General features: G+C 44.5%; 1 protein-coding gene across 1 annotated transcript in view; it reads left to right on the forward strand.

The window, feature by feature from the left end:
• COL15A1 (collagen type XV alpha 1 chain) overlaps positions 1-17113 on the forward strand; it is a 127862-nt gene extending 110749 nt beyond the window's left edge. The window contains exons 32-42 of the mRNA XM_063696614.1: positions 905-985; positions 1431-1480; positions 1591-1701; positions 2580-2724; positions 6208-6272; positions 8296-8424; positions 8569-8628; positions 9374-9433; positions 13221-13406; positions 14893-15008; positions 16011-17113. Coding sequence (XP_063552684.1) covers positions 905-985; positions 1431-1480; positions 1591-1701; positions 2580-2724; positions 6208-6272; positions 8296-8424; positions 8569-8628; positions 9374-9433; positions 13221-13406; positions 14893-15008; positions 16011-16224 — 1217 coding nt within the window. The 3' untranslated portion in view covers positions 16225-17113. The remainder of the gene's footprint in view (positions 1-904; positions 986-1430; positions 1481-1590; positions 1702-2579; positions 2725-6207; positions 6273-8295; positions 8425-8568; positions 8629-9373; positions 9434-13220; positions 13407-14892; positions 15009-16010) is intronic.
• Positions 17114-18595: the final 1482 nt, after the last annotated feature.

The following is an 18595-nucleotide window of genomic DNA, read 5'->3' on the forward strand; positions in this document are numbered from 1 at the left end:
CAGCATTCCCAGGGTTGGAGAGGCCTCGACAGATGTAGTTGCCGCTCCCTACTGACCCCCTGTTGACACCATCATTCCTGTGATGCTCATATTCCCTCCCCTTCATTGAGAAAGCCTGAGCCGCTAGCCTCATCTACACTTTGTGGCCCCATCTCTAGGCTCAAGACCATTGGTGGGTTGATCTGTCACACCTCTCGGGAGCGAGGAATTCAAAGACCTAGCGTCCACCCTACCCATCAAGGTGGGGAAAGGGAACCACTTCCCTTCCCAAGCAGTGATCTCCCAAAAGGCTTTCTTCCATGCCCCCTCCCATATAAAGAGTTGAGGGGAAAGGTGGGGATGGAATGCCAGTTCTGCAGAAACGGTGTTTCTCACTAGTCCTGTGGGGATGTACAACACTTCATGGTGGGCATTCTCACAACTTTGTACATAGAAAACTTAGCGCCCTTGGTTGTCCTGTGCGGGCACTCTTGGGAGAGCCCTCCCGTTCCCTTACACCCCCACGCTGCACAGGCCTAGATGAGATGAGTCTGGAATATTGATATGGTGCTGAGTCTCTGTCTTCATTTGTGGCACTGACCAAGCCAGGGTTAGCCGCAGCCTCTGCTGCACTCCTGGGATGCGCTGCTGGAACCTCAGTGAGAGCACATATTTCATCTTGCCTTGCGTTACTGTGAGCTCTGTCTGTCTCCCAGTAGACTGAGCTTTTCAAGGTTGAGAATGTGTCTGAAGCATCTACCTCTGCCCTCTTTATGATTTTACACTTGCTGATCTCTCAGGAGGGCTTTGTTTGAGTGGACTTTGCTAAATGAGCTTAGTTTGAAAACCTGTCTCAGAAAGGTTTTTATTGAAAGAAGGTGATTTTCCATTTTTTTTTTTTTAACATGTATGTGTTTGGTGGCAGGTGTTAAAGGAGAGAAAGGATCCTGGGGTCTTCCTGGCTCAAAGGGAGAAAAAGGCGACCAGGGAGCCCAGGGACCACCAGGTATTCCAGCTCTTGTTGTCAATCTTGCCTTTGATTTTTTGCTCCTGAGAACAAATGCAACTGAGAAATGTGACCTAGCCGGAGGGTAAGGCTAATGACATTCCACCCTGACCACAGGCTCCACTGGTTTCTAGTGAAAACCAAGCATGGGCCTGGCATGTCCAATAGGGAACATTGTCAAGAGAGACCAGAAAATCCAATCATTCATCTTTTATATGCAAAACAAGGTCCAAAGAAGGCCAGGGACCTACCTGGGATCCCACAGTGTCTGGGTTGATGGACCCACAGTAGCTAGCACCTGTTTCTGCTTCCAAGCAGACTCTGTTAGCCAAGCCAGTGCAGGCTCACATCCACTAAGATGTAACTGTGGTTGCCAACTTAGAGACTTTTATTTTACAATTTCTGAAATTACAATCGTGAATTTTACGAAGCATTTCTTTTTCAGGTCCTCCACTTGATCTAGCTTACCTGAGACACTTTCTGAACAACTTGAAGGTGAGTATTTCTCTACCAATATTTGGCCTGTGTTTTTCATGTTTTGGTTTATGTCAGAGACTGAGTTCATCCCACTCTTACTGAAATATTCCTATGTTCTCTGCTTCCAGGGGGAGAATGGAGATAAGGGGTTCAAAGGTGAAAAAGGAGAAAAAGGAGACATTAATGACAGCTTCCTTATGTCTGGGCCTCCAGGCCTGCCCGGAAATCCAGGCCTGGCTGTGAGTAGAGACCCCTCCAAGTCATCTTCCCCAAAGACTTACAGCTTTCCCGGAAGCCCCCAATGGGACTAGGCAGTTAGGGCTAGTCATTGTACTATAAGCTGGAGGCAGAGCTTGGGGATTAGCCAGCTCTTTCCCCATCCTTGTTGATTGATGGGCAGGTTGGCTGAGGTCCCTGGAGAGAAGGTAGCTGGTCAAGGCCACATGAAGGTAGGTAACTTCCAGGCCATTAGTCACACTGCCTTATTCATGACATTGGTGGAAAATTCACTCCACACAAAGAATGATTAATGGTGAATGCATCAGATAACAGAAGCAGAATGGAAGTTAAGGAGATATTTTTAGAGGAGCTGTTTGATTCTTCTGAAATTTTATCAAAGGAGCTCCTAGATAGGTGTGGTTTTCCTAGGATGAGAGATTTTTCCAGGTGAAAGGAGAGAAAGTCAAGCTGTGCCCCCAACAAGAATATGACTAGATCATTGACCTTTGGTCCCAGAGCTCACCGTGAGGGTAGAACCAGCAAAGCCAGAGATCAGAGTTCTGCCTCTAGCTCTGCATCTAATTTGCTTCGTGATCTTGGGCAAGTCCTTTCACTTCTCTGGGCTTCAAATGTGAAATGCAAAGGCTGGACTAGATGATCTCCAAGGTCCCTTCTGCCTCCAGGGTTCTCTGGGGTTCTCTGTAGAGTCATTCAACATAATGACTGGGCTGCCATCTTGGAGGCCTTACCCCACCTTGAATTGTGCCCAAGATTGAGGATAGTAATAACAATAGCTGGTGTTTATTGATTTCTTTTAAATAGTCTCATAAAAGGACTAGATGGGACTTCTGGTGATGAATGATGCTTTCTCTCAGTTATCGTGTGCTTGCCTTGACAGGGCCAGAAAGGGGAGACAGTTGTTGGGCCCCAAGGACCCCCAGGTGCTCCTGGTCTGCCTGGGCCACCTGGCTTTGGAAGACCTGGAGATCCTGGGCCACCGGGACCCCCGGGGCCACCAGGACCTCCAGCTATCCTGGGAGCAGGTTAGTGCCGTAAACAGTGCCCTTGTTCACGCTGTCCCTACCATTGTGTTCAAGGTCACAGCATCTGGGTGGCTTGTCACAGCTGCACTGCCTAACAGAGGGCTTTCCTGGATACCGCTTTCTTTCTTTTTTTTTTTAATTGAGATATAATTTGCACATCATAAAATTCACCCACCTAAAGTGTCTAATCCAGTAGTTTTTAATATATTCATGAAGTTATGCAGTCATCACCACTGTCTAATTCTAGACCATTTTCATCACACCAAAAAGAAATTTCATACCAATTAGCAGTTGTTCTCTTTTCTCTCTTTCCCTCTCCTCCACCAGATCTGGGCAACCATGAATCTACTTCTGTCTCCAGATTTGCCTGTTCTGGACATTTCATATAAATGGAATCATATAATATATGGCCCTTTGAGTCTGGCTTCTTTCACTTAACACAGTGTTTTCAAGGTTCACCCATGTTGCAGCACGGAGTTCATTCCTTACTGTGGCCAAATAATATTGCATTGTATAGGATATACATTTTGTTTATTCATTAATCTGTTCATGGACATTTGGGTTGTTTCTACTTTTTGGCTATTATGAATAATGCTACTATGAACTTTCATGTACAAGTTTTTATGTGAACATGTTTTCTGTTCTCTTCAGTATATACATAGGAGAAATTGCTGGGTCATATGGTAACTCTATGTTTAACTTTTTGAGGAACTGCCAGACTATTTTCCGAAGGAGTCACAACATTTCGCATTCCCACCAGCAGTGGCAGTGTATGAGGGGGTTCCAATTTCTCCTCCCATATTATGGTATCCTCATTGTATCTTTTTGATTATAGCCATCCTACTTGGTATGAAGTGATATCTCACTGTGGTTTTGGTTTGCATTTCCCTAATGACTAAGGATGTTGAGCATCTTTTCACATGTGAGTGGAAACTTCCTGGCTGCTTTGTCAATGCCTTAGGGGCGTGAGAACCTGTCTTAATGACCAGCAGTGACTGGAACTCTGTATATAAAAATCTATTCATCCCTTAGAGCCTCACCTCCTCATATGCAAAACTGGCAAAATTAAAGAAAATCTCTATGTAATGAGCGTGTATCAGATGCCAGGCATTTTGCTAATCACTTTGCTATGGTATTTTATTGAAACCTCACAACAACCCTTTAAAAAAAGCATTAACATCCCCATTGTACAGGTAAGGAAAGTGAGGCCCAGAGACATTTAGGAACCTTTCCAAGGTCACACAGCTAATAAATGACACCAACATGATTCAGACCCAGAGCAGTGTAGCTCCAAAGCCTGTGTTATTTCTACTATGTCCATTGTAGGAGACAATAATAGCAGCAATAATAGCATGAAGGCATACTTTTTTGTTGTTTGGCTTGGCAGGAGCCAGGTATGGTGGAAGCATACCTGGAAAGAGACCTACAGAGTCCTTGGCATAAGGAGAGCTTTACACAGGAGGTGACTTTGGGGCTGGGGCTTTGACTTAGCCTTGGATCTTTTGGCTGCAAGTGATAGAAACGTAACTCAAAATAGCTCAAGCAAAGGGGAAATGTACTGGGTGTGAAGGAGGGAGTGAACAGTCAACTTGTGGGAGAGGTAGATAAGCAGCTGGACCTCAGGAACAGCCAGAGCCAGGGACTCAACCCCTGCAAGGATTCTCTGGCCATCTCTTGTCTCGGCTTCTCTCTGCATGCAGTTTCACGCTTCCTCACCACAAACCACATCCTCTGCACAGCGGGAAATATGGCTACTGACAACTTACAGCTTCCACTGTCAGCTAGAAATCTTGAACTTCTTTTACTATTTTAGTTTGAAAAGTCCTGGGATGGGGAAGTCCTAGAGAAGGGTCCTGATGGGCCTGACTTGGGTGAGGTACCCAATCTTGGACAAATCACCTATGATCAGAAGGTCGGATCACATGAGAACATGGTAGCTCTTTCTGGAACCAAATGGTTGTAGAGGTGAAGGGAAGGTCCCAAGAGAAGGAGATGAAGACACTGGTCCTACAAAGGAAGAAGGTGCTGAGTGGATGGAACCACAGGTGCCCACACAGCCGTGAGGGAGGAGTAGGACTACAGGGGGTGGAGGCATATTACAGGGTGAGTGCAAGGTGGAGAAAATCTGTTGTCCACAGCAACACTACATTAGGGCTCCTGGGATGCCTTGCTGCATTGAGCAAGGATTGCTTCTCACATAATGTATAGCAATTCAGTTTACAAAACACTTTTATGGCCATTATCCCATGTAGTCTTCACAGCAACCCCGGGAGGAAGATAAAACAGATATTATTATAAAATTCATCTCACGGATGAAGACACTGAAGCTCACAGAGGTGAAGAGACTTACTTGAGGTCACAAATTCTATTAGGAGGCATGGCTGGGGTCCAAATCCGAGTCCACTGGCCCTCTATCCACTAGACATTTGCCACCTATGTGTGGGTGTTCAAGTCCTATGTTGGAACTGAACATTTGCTTGCAACGACCTGAAGAACTGTATAATTTTACTGGGACTTGTAAAAACACCCTTAATTCTGCCAAGAGCTTGGCAGATTTGGAGGAGTTGTCGGGGGTAGGGTGAGCAGAGGATGAGAGAGGTAGAAGAACAGCCAAAGGAATAGTTGTAATTATACTACTTTATGTTTGCCTAAAGTAAGGGCTTTTCAGTTGAGGAATCATAGACTCCTAGAGAGTTCAAGGACATACCTCCAGGATTTGTCATCCCAGTAATTTTTTTTATAGAATTATGTGTGCATTTCTCTGGGAAAGAGGGCACTAACCTAGATCTGATTTTTAAGGGCACTGTGACTCTTCAAAAGCTAAGAGCTCCTGGCTGAATGAATGCTGTACATGTACAATTTTCAAAGCACTCAGTTCTCACCACAGCCCAGGGAAGAAGAAATGCCTATTTTACATTTTGCAGATGAGGAAACAGCTTCGGAGAGCTTGCTGTTTCCTCAAGATCACACAGCTAGGAATGGACAAACTAAGGACTTGAGTCCATGTCTCTGGCCCCAAGGTCAGGGCTACTGTCACTGCACCACCCTGGTCTCCTCCCACTCCCTAGAGCCTTCTCTTCCTCTTTCTGAGCCTGCTTCCTCTGTTCAGTGTCACATGCTTGTCTCTTGGGTGAAATAAGTTGTATGAGTCAGGACATTTTTGAATGCAAGTGACAAAATATTCAACTTAAACTGGCTTTTATAAAACAACCACAAAAGGAATTGATTCACTTATGAAACGGAAAAGCACTAGCCATGGCTTCATCCAGGGTAACAATCAAGAATCCCAGCTCTTCCCTGAACCAGTCAATGTGGCCTAAGTCACACGCTGGGGGCACAGCACCCAAGATACAGGTGGAAGTTGGGATGCTTTGTGGCGCTGTGAATGGGGTTGAACACACTTCTCTCCGGGAGTCAGCTGATACCTCAGACATTTTTCAGAGTGTGGTTTTTGTGTAACTTCTCTTTTCTGTTTTGTCTTAGCTGTGGCCCTTCCAGGTCCCCCTGGCCCTCCAGGACAGCCAGGGCTTCCCGGATCCAGAAACCTGGTCAGTATTATCATCAGTGTGTAGTCATCATTCCATTTGGGATAGATATACTTAAAACTCTGCCTATGATCTCCTGTGTCTGACATCCCTTGGGGATCAGGCCTTCATGATAGTAGGCTTGGTGCAATTCCATAAATAGTAGAAGGGATTTGTTATCTATCTGGATGACTTATTAACTAAAAAGACATGAAAAACAAAATCATGTATATGTAAGTTCCACCATTCGAATCCTTAATTGACTAAGTTATAACAAGAACCAATCATATTACTTATATATATATATATATATATATATATTTTTTTTTTTTTTTTTTTTTTTTTTTTTGCTGGATGTGGGGTGGACAGGGTCTCCCTCTGTCACCCAAACTGGAGTACAGTGGTGAGATCATGGCTCACTGCAGCCTCAACCTCCCTGAGCTCAGGTAATCCTCTCATCTCAGCCTCCAGAGTAGCTGGGACTACAGATGCACACTACCACACCTGGCTAATTTTTTTTTTTTTGGAGAGACAGGGTTTTTGTTACATTGCCCAGGCTGGCCTTGAACTCATAGGCCACCAAGGTGATTCTCCCACCTTGGCCTCCCAAAGTGCTGGGAGTACGGACACGAGCCACCACGCCTGGCCACCAATAATAGTATTTCAAAAAGCATAAACCTGCTCGGGTGCGGTGGCTCACTCCTGTAATCCCAGAACTTTGAGAGGCTGAGGCAGGAGGATCGCTTGAGTCTAGGAGTTCAAGACTAGCCTGGGCAACATAGTGAGATCCTGCCTCTACAGAAAAATGTAAAAATTAACTGGGTGTGGTGGTGCATATCTGTAGTCCCAGCTACTTGAGAAGCTAAGGATCACTTGAGCCTGGGAAGTCGAGGCTCCAGTGAACCGTGACTGTGCCACTGCACTCCAGCCTGGGTGAAAAAGCAATACCCCATCTCTAGAAAAAAAAGAAAAAACAAAACAACAAAAGCCCAAGAGCATAAACAATGTTACAACAGGTCCTTGTGCTGGTCAGATTTACTTGGATAATTCAGTCTTCTCCATTCTGCCAAAGAACATCTCTGGCACATTCGTTACCCTGCAGTTCATTGGAACAAGACGTAGCACTCCAAGATTACTGTAATGCACAGAAAAATGGACAAATACTTCACAAGGATGTCAGGAGTCCAGAAATGCTCTTTGATCTTTGCTGGATGTTAGTTGCAAAATTTGGCTGCCAAAAGAAAGAACTGTCCTACATATGATGGAATTCTGATATTTGGTTCCCTTGGGGATATCTAAGTCATTTTGATGCACAAAGCCGTTATCTTCAAGCCTAGGTGAAAATTAATATTTTATAATCTTTCTCAGTTACAATGAAAAATAAAAACTCTCTTGGCCGATATTTCTTTGAGATTTGATGCTATTCAATAGATTTTTGTAGCTTCTGTATGTGCTTCTAGATATGCCAAATGGCTGTCTAATCTTTGGCACTTTTCTAGGCAGAGAAATTACAGACCTCCATTTTCTATCATGCATTTAATGTAACTACCAAGCTAGACAAAAAAGATTTAAGACCTTAAGTATAGTTGCTCACTTGCTTGCCTTTCTTATTCCAAATGAAAAATTTGAAACTCTTCAAGGACCAGCATGAAGTAACACCATTTAACCATGTTAGTGCCACCAAGTAGCTTAAAAAAATAGAAGTGGTAAAACCTACCAGTGCTTTTGCTAATACCCAAACCAAAACAAAGATAACTCCATTGACAACTTGTAAATGTCTTTATACTCAAATAATATTGTCATTTTTGTTTTAATTCATTTATTATAAGTTAGATTTGTGTTTCAAAGTATACATGTTTTTGTTTTATCAAGAAGAATGCCCTTTAGTTACTAATGAAGGTATATACCTCTATCTGGCACATTGACAAGCCTTTTTATTGAGTATCTGGGGACGGCTCCTAGTTGACTTTACAGAGAGGCCAGGTTATCAGATGGTGCCATTGCTCTAACGATAATGGCAGTGTTTGGAATTTAAATGATCCGACAGGTCACAGCATTCAGCAACATGGATGACATGCTGCAGAAAGCGCATTTGGTTATAGAAGGAACGTTCATCTACCTGAGGGACAGCACTGAGTTTTTCATTCGTGTTAGAGATGGCTGGAAAAAATTACAGGTAATTTCTAAACTTCCTTTAACACACTGCCTTCAAATACCCTCTAAAAATCATAATCTACTCCCATAAATGCCATTTTTTCTGTTTTGAAATGGGAAAAGTTTGTAATTGATCTTTCATTTCAATGTACTGTTTTTCTTAAAGCTGGGAGAACTGATCCCCATTCCTGCCGACAGCCCTCCACCCCCTGCGCTTTCCAGCAACGTGAGTAGTTACCCTGTTGGACTGCTCATGCATTCATTTATCAGCATTTCCTGAGTCCTCCTTGGTATCTAGCACCAAGCTCTCCAAACTCTGGACAGTCAGCTGTGCACGGTTTAGTATCTGGTGAAATCCTAGAAATTAATGGGTGCTAACAGGAGGTTCCCACAGTAGAGCGGAGGAATAACTAGATCCAGAGGCTGGAGACCTGCTGTTCCCATGTAGTAGCCAAATCCTCTTGGGCAGAGGGCTTCCTCTATCTTGGCCTCAGTTTGTTCATCTGTGGAATCATTGGTTGGTATAAGCAATCTAGAAGATTCCTTTAATTTTTGGCACCATCTGCCTCATAAGAACATGGGCAACTGGCATTGTCCATCTTCTAGCCCTAGAGCAATGCTTTGAGGTGGGTACTATCATCCCCGTTTAGCAGATTATGAAACTGAGGCTCTGAAGAGGTAGCTTTCTCTATTAAGTGAAAGAGTTGGTGATTAAACATGGGTTTATCAAAAAGAATGCCCTTCCTTGATTCAGTGCTCTTTTTAAAACTCTTGAGAACATTTTCTCCCTTTCTGAAGATGATTTCTTCAGCAGGTCATGAAACTTTTTACAGTCAAGAGTCACAGTTGCAGACAATGGCAAATTATTTAAAGCATCTTCTCAAGAAACATTGCACTTGCACCTCAATACACTCTGAAGAACAGATTGAATGCATATTCAGAACTGTTTCTTTTCCTCCTTTTCATAACAGCCACATCAGCTTCTGCCTCCACCAAACCCTATTTCAAGTGCCAATTATGAGAAGCCTGCTGTAAGTACAATTTATACATTTAATCTTCAAATACTGAGTGTATATCTACTAAGTGCTAGGTCTCATGCTTAGTACACAGTTCCTACCATCATGATACTTATAGACTAGTGAGAGAGGCAAACAAAAAACAGAGAATTACAATACAGTGTGGTAAGTTGTTTGGGTGAACCAAGCACAGGGTGCTGGGGGTATAAGGGAGGGCAGAGACGTCTACCTGGAGGAGGTTACCTCCAAACTAAGACCCAAAGGACAGCTGAGTTTGGGGGTGAGCCAGGTGGGAGAGAGGCAAAGAGAAGATGGAATAGAGGGAGGTAAGGGGAAGGGCTGTGCATTCCTGTAATTGCTAGTATTAAATTACAGGCAAAAGAGTAGAGTTCAAGGCAGAAAAGGGAGACATTTAGTCTGTGGAAGTCAGCAAAACAAGTGCTAGGTTTCAAGGGTCTGCAAGCCAAGCCAAAAAGTTTGACCATTTTCTGTGGGCAATGGGGAGCTACAGAAGGGTTTAAAGCAGGAAACAGGTATGACAACACTAGTGTTTCAGAAATTACCTTGGCTACAGTGTGCAGATTAATCAGAAGGGACAGGAGCAGGGGTCCAAAGGCCAGTTAGGTGACTCCTGTGTTATCTGAACTAGAATCACAGCAGGGAGCCCATAGACTAGTGGGCAATTGGAGAGACATGAAGGAAGCAGGAGTGACTAATTGGGTCATTGATTGAATATGGCACATTAAAGATGAGAAAGGTCAAGAATGATGCCCAGGTTTCTGCTTGAATGATTGAGTGGTGACAGTTTCCTTTCCAGGGATTGTTTCATTGCTGGGATTAGAAAGTCTCTCTATTCCTTTGCTAGCTTAAGTAAAGATCTCGTTTAAATCAGCATAGAAACCTCATGGAACTCCATCACAGGAAGAACAGCCAGGCCTGCGACTCTTGTCTCTATTAGTCTGCTTTGCTGTCCCTATAGACCACCTTCTGAAAGGGTCTTTCTTCCTCCCAACCTCACCCCAAAACACATACGTAGGTGACATGAGCTTGCACACAGCTTTGGGTCACCCTGGCACTGATTCTTGCCCCAAGTCTGTGTGATCTTACAGCTGCTGACCCCAGTACTACTGACTCAGTTCAGAGTCTTGGGAGAGATAGTTTGTATGGTCTGTCTTGGGTCAATTGCCCACTCCCAGCCCAATCAAGAGTTACCAGGAGAATGAGTTTGAAGGTCTAAGGCCACTCCTTATAGCAGGGATTGTGGGGGCACTTTCTAACAACAGATGTGAGCATTTCCTATTGTGCTGCTATTGACCAAGGAGGAACTAATTTGGAGCATGGTGAGTCTGAGGTGCCTGGAGGAAACCTGAGTGGAGACTACCAGGAAGGAATAGGTTCTGAAGGTCTGAAACCCCACAGTGGGATCTTGGCTGGAGATGAGCCATGCAATTACTACGGGGCTGGTTGGATTCCCAAAAGAGAATCTATACAGTCAGAAGGGATTAGACTATGAGGAGCAAAACTGAAAAGGAACTGATGGGAGAAATATGAGAAGGAAACTAAGAAGCCATAGCCAGAGAGGAAGAAAGCAAGCCAAGCAAGGTAGTAGCCAACAGTGTCAAAGGCTGCCAGGAAATTCATAAGAAGAACCAAAAGGTGTCCTTCAAATTTAGAAACTAGAGCAAAGCATTTAGTAGCCAAAAAGATTCTAGTTGGTTGAAGAGTCAGTGGGAAGTGAAGGAAGAGAAATGTGAGTGTCAGTAACCCTTCAAAAAGCCCCAAAGTTAGGGCAGTAGCTAAAGGATTTTTTAAATGGTATTTTATAAATTCAGAACTAATACGTATTCATTGCAGAAAATGTCAACAATGCGTGAAAAGAATGGAGAAGAAAATAGTAACACACCTACAATTTTATCAAAACTACAACCATCCACAAAATAGCAATTTTAACATTTTGAGTGTTATAACATTACTGTCTTCCTAAAAGTACAATATAAAAATGTTGTCATTTTATAAAAATGTTCCAGCAAAGAAATACAAACATGAGAACACAAAAACCCCCAATCTCATCATTCAGAAACAACCGTAATTTCAGACATTTCTCTGTGTCTCTCTAAAGGACAGTAGGGCTTGGTGGGATTAGAGGTGGCAAGGAAGCCCTGCAGTTGCCCCTGCCTGTGCCTTTCTTAGGTGGCCCCTGGCATTGGGGAAGCCTCATTCCATCAAGGCCTCGTGTGATGCACTCTGAGTAGCCCCAAAGCACACTGGTTGGAAGATGATGAGACCATAGGGCTTCTTCCCTCAGGCACCAGAGTCTCCAGATGCATGAGGAAGAAGACAGGGGTGGGGGCAGTATAGTCAGATGGCAAGGACATCAAAGGGTCAGGGTGTATATGTGGAGGTGGAAGTCTGGTGGCCTGCCTGTGATTGTGGTGGGTAGGCAGCATGCTAAAGCTCCCTCTTACCCTAATGGCTGGGAATGTAGAGCATAAAATGCTAGCCACTGGGAGGCCTACTGGGGAAGCCTTGGCTCAGCGCGGGGCAGGAAGGAGATGGGGATGGGGTGTGATGCTGCTTGACCTGGACCTCCATCTAGTATGGTGGTCAAGACAGAACCAGGATGAATAAAAAGAGAGAGACTGGAGCAGGTGGCAGCCTTGGGGTCTGTCCTCTGCAGGAAGGAAAGGGGTGGTGAATGGAGAAAAATATCCAGAGATGTGCAAGGGCTGCTTGGGGCAGTCTGGACACTCACTGTAGCTCATGGCCAGTTGTGGCCAACTGGCTGGAAGCTGGAGAAGCAGAAGACCACCATGGTGATCCTGGTCACTGGGACACACAGAGGCTTTGTTCAGGTCTGAGAGGCGGGGTAGAAACCAGGAGAGAAACACTGGCCGCCTCCTGCCCCACCGCCTGAGCCTCATTTCATGTCCTTTGGCTTAAGATATTTAAAAATATTTTCCTTTTTGGTAACTTGGACCCAGGTCCTGCACCTGCCTCTCAGCTCTAAGTTGATGAGATAAAAGTTACCCCCGAGATGAGATTGATGAGAGGCAGGGAGATGAGTGTTCCTTGATTATGGAATGCATTCCAGAGGGTGTGGCAGAAAGGCTGAGAGAGAGGGCAGTAGTAGGAGGCTGGGTTTTGGGAGAGAAAGTGTGGGAGAAATAGACTAAGGATTGGTTTTTATTTTGGCTGCTGACCAAGATAGCAGGGATGTGAAGCTGGAATTACTATAAGACCCCTAGTTCCAGAAGGGTCTATCTCAGCAGTCTTAGTCATAGGTGCCATACCCTTCTTTCGATGGCTTTCTCCCAGATCCCTCATGTGATCAGCCCCAGGCCTATCCAGGAGATGGAAGAAAGGGCTGCAGGCAGATAGCTGGGAGAAGCTCTGGGATCCAGGGCCAAAGCCAGCTTAAAACCCCTGCACAGACCCAGAGGTCTCAAACTTATGGCCTGCAGGTGGATTCCGAGATTCAGATCCCTGAAGTTCTTTATTTGGTCCAAGCAATATTTCGTTCTGTTTTTTTTTTTTTTTTTTTTTTTCACCTAAGGAAGACATTTCTACCACTTAGAGCTGTTCAGAGAGCTGAAACAGGCTGCTTGGGAGACCATAGCTCTCCTTACCCGGAGATGGTCAGGCAGAGACTGTAATTCCAATGTCAGGGAGGGATTGAATAAAATGACCTCCAACGTGCCTTCCAGCCTAAGAAGTCTGGAATCTTTGCAGGAATGTGAGATGGTTCTGGGGGCTGGAGTTTGCCTTTGATTCTGACTGCTCTCTTTTGTCTCACATTTTTCAGCTGCATTTGGCTGCTCTGAACATGCCATTTTCTGGGGACATTCGAGCTGATTTTCAGTGCTTCAAGCAGGCCAGAGCTGCTGGACTGTTGTCCACCTACCGAGCATTCTTATCTTCCCATTTGCAAGATCTGTCCACCATTGTGAGGAAAGCAGAGAGATACAGCCTTCCCATAGTGAACCTCAAGGTAAAAATAAATATGGTTCCCATTGCCTTCTGCATGCATTGGTCGCTACAGGGCCTGGAGGCAGTTTTCATTCCTGACATCAACAAAAGACTGTTGACTTAAGCCTGCTCTCTCCCTTACTGGCTATGTCACTTTGGGCGGGTTCTTTGCCTTCCCTGAACCTCAGTTTTCTTTATGCTTGTGTGACCCTTGGAGCATGCAGGAGGAGAGATAGTGATAACTTCTTTCATTGATACAGGGTTTTCTTGTTTGTTTACAAAGTAGCTCATTATCTTAATAGGGACTTCTAATAAACATGAGAGTTATTCATTTTTTAGTTTGTCAGATGAGAAAACTGAGGCTCAGAAGAAGAAACCAGTTTGCTTAAAATCACTGCAAACTAGGGCACTTTGTCCTGAACCCTGGTTTGGTGTTCTGTGCCCATTTAAGCAGATATTTCTCTGCCCCGTTTGTGGGTAAGACAGGGCCTTGTAGGATCCCTCGATTATTCCATAGAAATAGCAGACTCCTTCAAGGCTATGCAGAGAAAGCTCGTTGCCACTCACATACTCCCTGGAGAAGCTCTGGGTCCTGATGACTGTTTCTTAAAGGTACTTCAAGACCCTTTAGTCTCTGCAACCCCAGTACTCCAATTTGAAACCTTGAGGCTAGCAAGTTCCATCCTAACCCCATACCCAGCACTTTCTACCTCCTCTCCCAGAATTCTGTTCCAGCACCTTCACCCACTGAAATTATTTTTAGTCTTGGATCTCTCTACAAGGGACCAGGCTGTTTCAGGAAAAGGACTAAAAAGTTCATCTCCATCTCACCCACAGTGTAGACTGGCACAAGGCCTGCCACAAATTTGAAGCTTAGTACATATGCATAATATTTTCAAAATAACAATAATAAAATAAAGACATAAAACACAATTTTGATTGGAAGGAGGCTTGTATACACATCTAATAAGAGAAATTCCCTCAAGAAATAAGACAGTAAAAGCAAAAGCGTTCATGGATGGATTATAAAATCAAACCACAAACATTTCTTGAGTTTTCACTCTGTCCAGGCTCTAGGATTGGGGCTAGAGACTCTAATGTGAGGTGGCATCTGGGCCTTGAAGAGCGAGTAAAAATCGGCCGAGTGTGGTGGTGCATGCCTGTAATCCCAGCACTTTGGGAGGCCGAGGTGGGTGGATCACCTGAGGTCAGGAGTTCGAGACCAGCCTGACCAACATGAAGAAACCCTGCCTCTACTAAAAATACAAAATTAGCCGGGTATGGTGGTGCATGCCTGTAATCCCAGCTACTCGGGAGGCTGAGGCAGGAGAATCACTTGAACCTAGGAGGTGGAGGTTGCAGTGAGCCAAGATCCCACCATTGCACTCCAGCCTGGCTGGATGACAAAAGCGAAACTGTGTCAAAAAAAAAAAAAAAAAAGAGTAAAAATGTAACTTATTTGTAGGCTGATGGTATAATGATTCTAATGTGGTATTTTGTCTCTATAGGGCCAAGTACTTTTTAATAATTGGGAATCAATTTTTTCTGGCCACGGAGGTCAGTTCAATATGCATCTTCCAATATACTCCTTTGACGGTCGAGACATAATGACAGATCCTTCTTGGTAAGTGAGGGTGGAAGTTCTCAGATATGGTGTGATAGATAGTTTTAGGGGGCATCCTAACAACGGGATGCCTTTATCAGCTGCTTCTCTAGGATATTGCCAACATAAAGCCACAGTGAGGCAACTGAGGGCCTCAGAGAAAGCCTTGTCCTTGGAGTCAGAAGACCCAGGTCCAGTAACTCAATATGGAATCCTGGGCAAGACATTTCCATTCGCTGAGCCTCAGCTGCCTTACCTGTCAAATGGGCAACATAACCATATCTATGTCATAGAATTGTGAGAATAAAATGAATATATGTGAAAACATATAGCACGCAGTGGGCACATAATAAGTGGTAAGCAATGCAACTCCTGGGGATCCTGTAACTCTACACTGTGATTTGCTCTCTAAATCTTGAAAATTATGTGAGTTTTTCAGAATAGAACAACTCAGCAAACCTCTCCTCACTGCCTACTCTATACGAGGCCTGAGGCCAGGCCTGGAAGGCACAATAATAAACCCACACAGCTCCTACTTTTACAGGGCTCACAGTCTACAGAGGAAATAGACACACACTAACTGTGACTCTAGACAGAATATTGTAATTGTAAGTGGAGAAACAGGTACCATAGGATATACAGGATATGTTTGTTTTCATTTTTACTTAGGGGTGAGAATCAGAGATGGCTTCCTGCAAGAGGAAGTTGTTTATTGGCCTTTGAAAGATGAGAAGGAGTCACTGGTCTGAAAATGAAAGAGAAGCCGTCCAGACCAAGGGACCCCATGAGCAAAGGTTTAGATTCACAAAAGAAGAGGGTGTGATTTGAAAACAACTGCAAGCTGGGTATGGCTGCAATCTAGTGTGTTAAGAAAGCTAGCAAGGGCAATGAGGATAGAGAGGTGATTTGGCATCAGGGTTAAGGAGTTTAACTTGATTCACTAGACTTATGCCAATTTGCTTACCAAAAAATACCACAAAGAAGTGTCATTTTGAAAAATAACATGACAAAATTACTTTATAGGCCCCAGAAAGTCATTTGGCATGGCTCCAGCCCCCATGGCATCCGCCTTGTGGATAACTACTGTGAAGCATGGCGAACTGCAGACACAGCGGTCACGGGACTTGCCTCCCCGCTGAGCACGGGGAAGATTCTGGACCAGAAAGCATACAGCTGTGCTAATCGGCTAATTGTCCTATGTATCGAAAACAGTTTCATGACAGACGCTAGGAAGTAATGGCCTTCTGATGATTCTTAAAGAGTTTTCAATTTTTTCTTATGTGAAGAGTTGACACTGAAATCTAAAATGTTTAATTGTTGTAAATATTACAGGTTTTTTTTTAACTACATATTCGTTACAACAGCAACCAAAGAAAACATACCTCAATACACTCAAAACTGAAGACATAGAGGACTCAGATCAAAGACAAAATCTGATCCATATATTGGTGCTAGATTCTGCAGGAAACCCCAGCAGTGTGAACGCATCCCAACATAGGTTAAGAGCAAGTTGAAAACAAAGGCCATGGCATTCTGCCACTGCATCCTTCAGACAGTTATATCCTCCTTTTAAACCATTGTTGTTGAGTGTAAGATGTCCTTCATGTTTTCTTATAAAGTCAGTGTTTAGAAATGTTACCCTTTCTAAGTTATATACAGATCAAATGCTTTTTTCTTTCACGTACATCCATCATTTGCAACTGCTGTTCGTACACAGAAACAGGACTGCTCAAATGATCCTATTTGTATTTTCTGATGCTATCAGACTCTAATGTTTTTTCCCTAAAATATTATTGCCATCATGCTTTAGGAATTTTATATTTTTACACAATCATATTTTAGTATGGTGTCTGTTTATGTAACTCTGACTTGCTGGAAAAGTTGAAACTCCAAATAATCTGAAACTAGAAAAGAAATAGCACATAATTACTACCTTCCCCTTGGCGGCTCTCCTCCCCAACCCCCACCCCACAATTTTATGACTTCCATTTGGCAATTCTTGAATTATAACTGCGACTGAGACAAACAGGTTCATAGAGATGAATTTTCTGAGAAACATATATCTACGTGTTGCATAATTGGATTTTTTTCCATGTAAGTGAACATAAAAACATCTTTTCCGGGTGCTTTCTTCGTTTGACTTTTTCCCACTAGTTCCTTTATTCTCCATCACTGATGTGGAAGCAGACCTGGGGTGGGTTTGCTAACCCTGCCACTTGTGCTGCCCCCAGGCGATGATCAGAGAACTGAAAGGTTTTCCCATCATGCTCATCTGCCCTGGCTGTTGTCTCCCACCTAGTGGGGCCAGTGTAGGTTGTGTAGAGCCTCAGAGTGGGAAACAGGATGAGCTGTGATTCTGCCACCGTCTCAGGGCATGACTTTGGGCAAGTCGGTCTCTGTCTCTCAAGGAGATTGGGATAAGACAAGCATAGTATTGGCTACCAGTCATTAAATATCAGACTTCTGATATATCCCATTTCATTTTCATAATAACCCTGCAAAGTAGTTTTTTAATCTCTACTTTACACTGCAAAAAAAAAAAAGTCAAAGCTCAGGGAGTTACTTGTTCCAGATCATACACTGGTGAATGGCAGGGCTGGTTTCAGACTCAGGGTCTGCCTCACGTCGGGGCCCATGATCTTCCCAAGGAACCCCTATGCAAGCCTGCCTCTCTGCTCCCTCCCAGCTGCAAGCATGTGATTCTCTGGCTCTTGGTCTGACCCTCTAGGAGAAACATAATCACCAGGCAAGAAGTATGCTGGGATATTTCCTCCCATTCAGCTGGGCTGGCCCAGAAGCTCAGCAAAGTGAATCCGCCCTCAGAGTCCTTGAAGTAGGAAGGAAATCAAAGAGGAAAAACAAAGAAAAAAAGGCAGCCCAGAATCTCCATGTAGGGGCTGCATAAATACATGAGCGGTGAAAATCTTCCTAATGAGTCACAGAATGAAGACTGTTTGAGGCTGGAAAGCCCGAGAGGTGGCTTGTTGAGGACCAGCCCATCCGTTGAGTGATGAGGGCTGGGGGTGCTTGGTATGGACAGGAACTGCAAGGGGAAGGCGGGCAGGAGGCTACCGAGGCCACGAAGCGCAGACACCGTCCATTTCTGTCACAGCCCACCTGGCCCAGGGTTACAGAAGAGGCAATGTGAGTTGGGGTTTTGGGGAGGAGCCCAAAGTCAGGGAGACCTCATTTGCTAACCCTGGAAAGAGTATTGAGGCTTATGGCATTGCCATTCAGGCCTCTCCGTGCACCAGAGGAGGTATAACCGGCTGACCCAGAAGGAGGCCCTGAGTCAGCCCCAGGTCCATTTAGACTTGGAGAATGAGTGTCAAAATCCTGGACCTGACATTCACTAAACACCAGCCCTTGCCCAAGCTTTCCCGTCACATGTTGAAAACTGTCAACCTGGTATCCTCAAGTCACTCAGGCAAGCCACAGAGGCTCCTCTGCAGGCTGTGTCATCGGAGCCCCACCCCATCTCGGGAAAGCCTTAAACACTCCAGGCCTAGCCTGGCCCTTCTGCCGACGGCCAGCACATCTGTGATATCCCCCAGCTCCCAAACCTGCCTGCCTTTCCTCATACTTCCTCCTCTGAACACCTGATATGT

This window comes from Gorilla gorilla, chromosome 13 (assembly GCF_029281585.2).
Source record: "Gorilla gorilla gorilla isolate KB3781 chromosome 13, NHGRI_mGorGor1-v2.1_pri, whole genome shotgun sequence".
In the NCBI taxonomy this organism is placed as follows: Eukaryota; Metazoa; Chordata; class Mammalia; order Primates; family Hominidae; genus Gorilla; species Gorilla gorilla.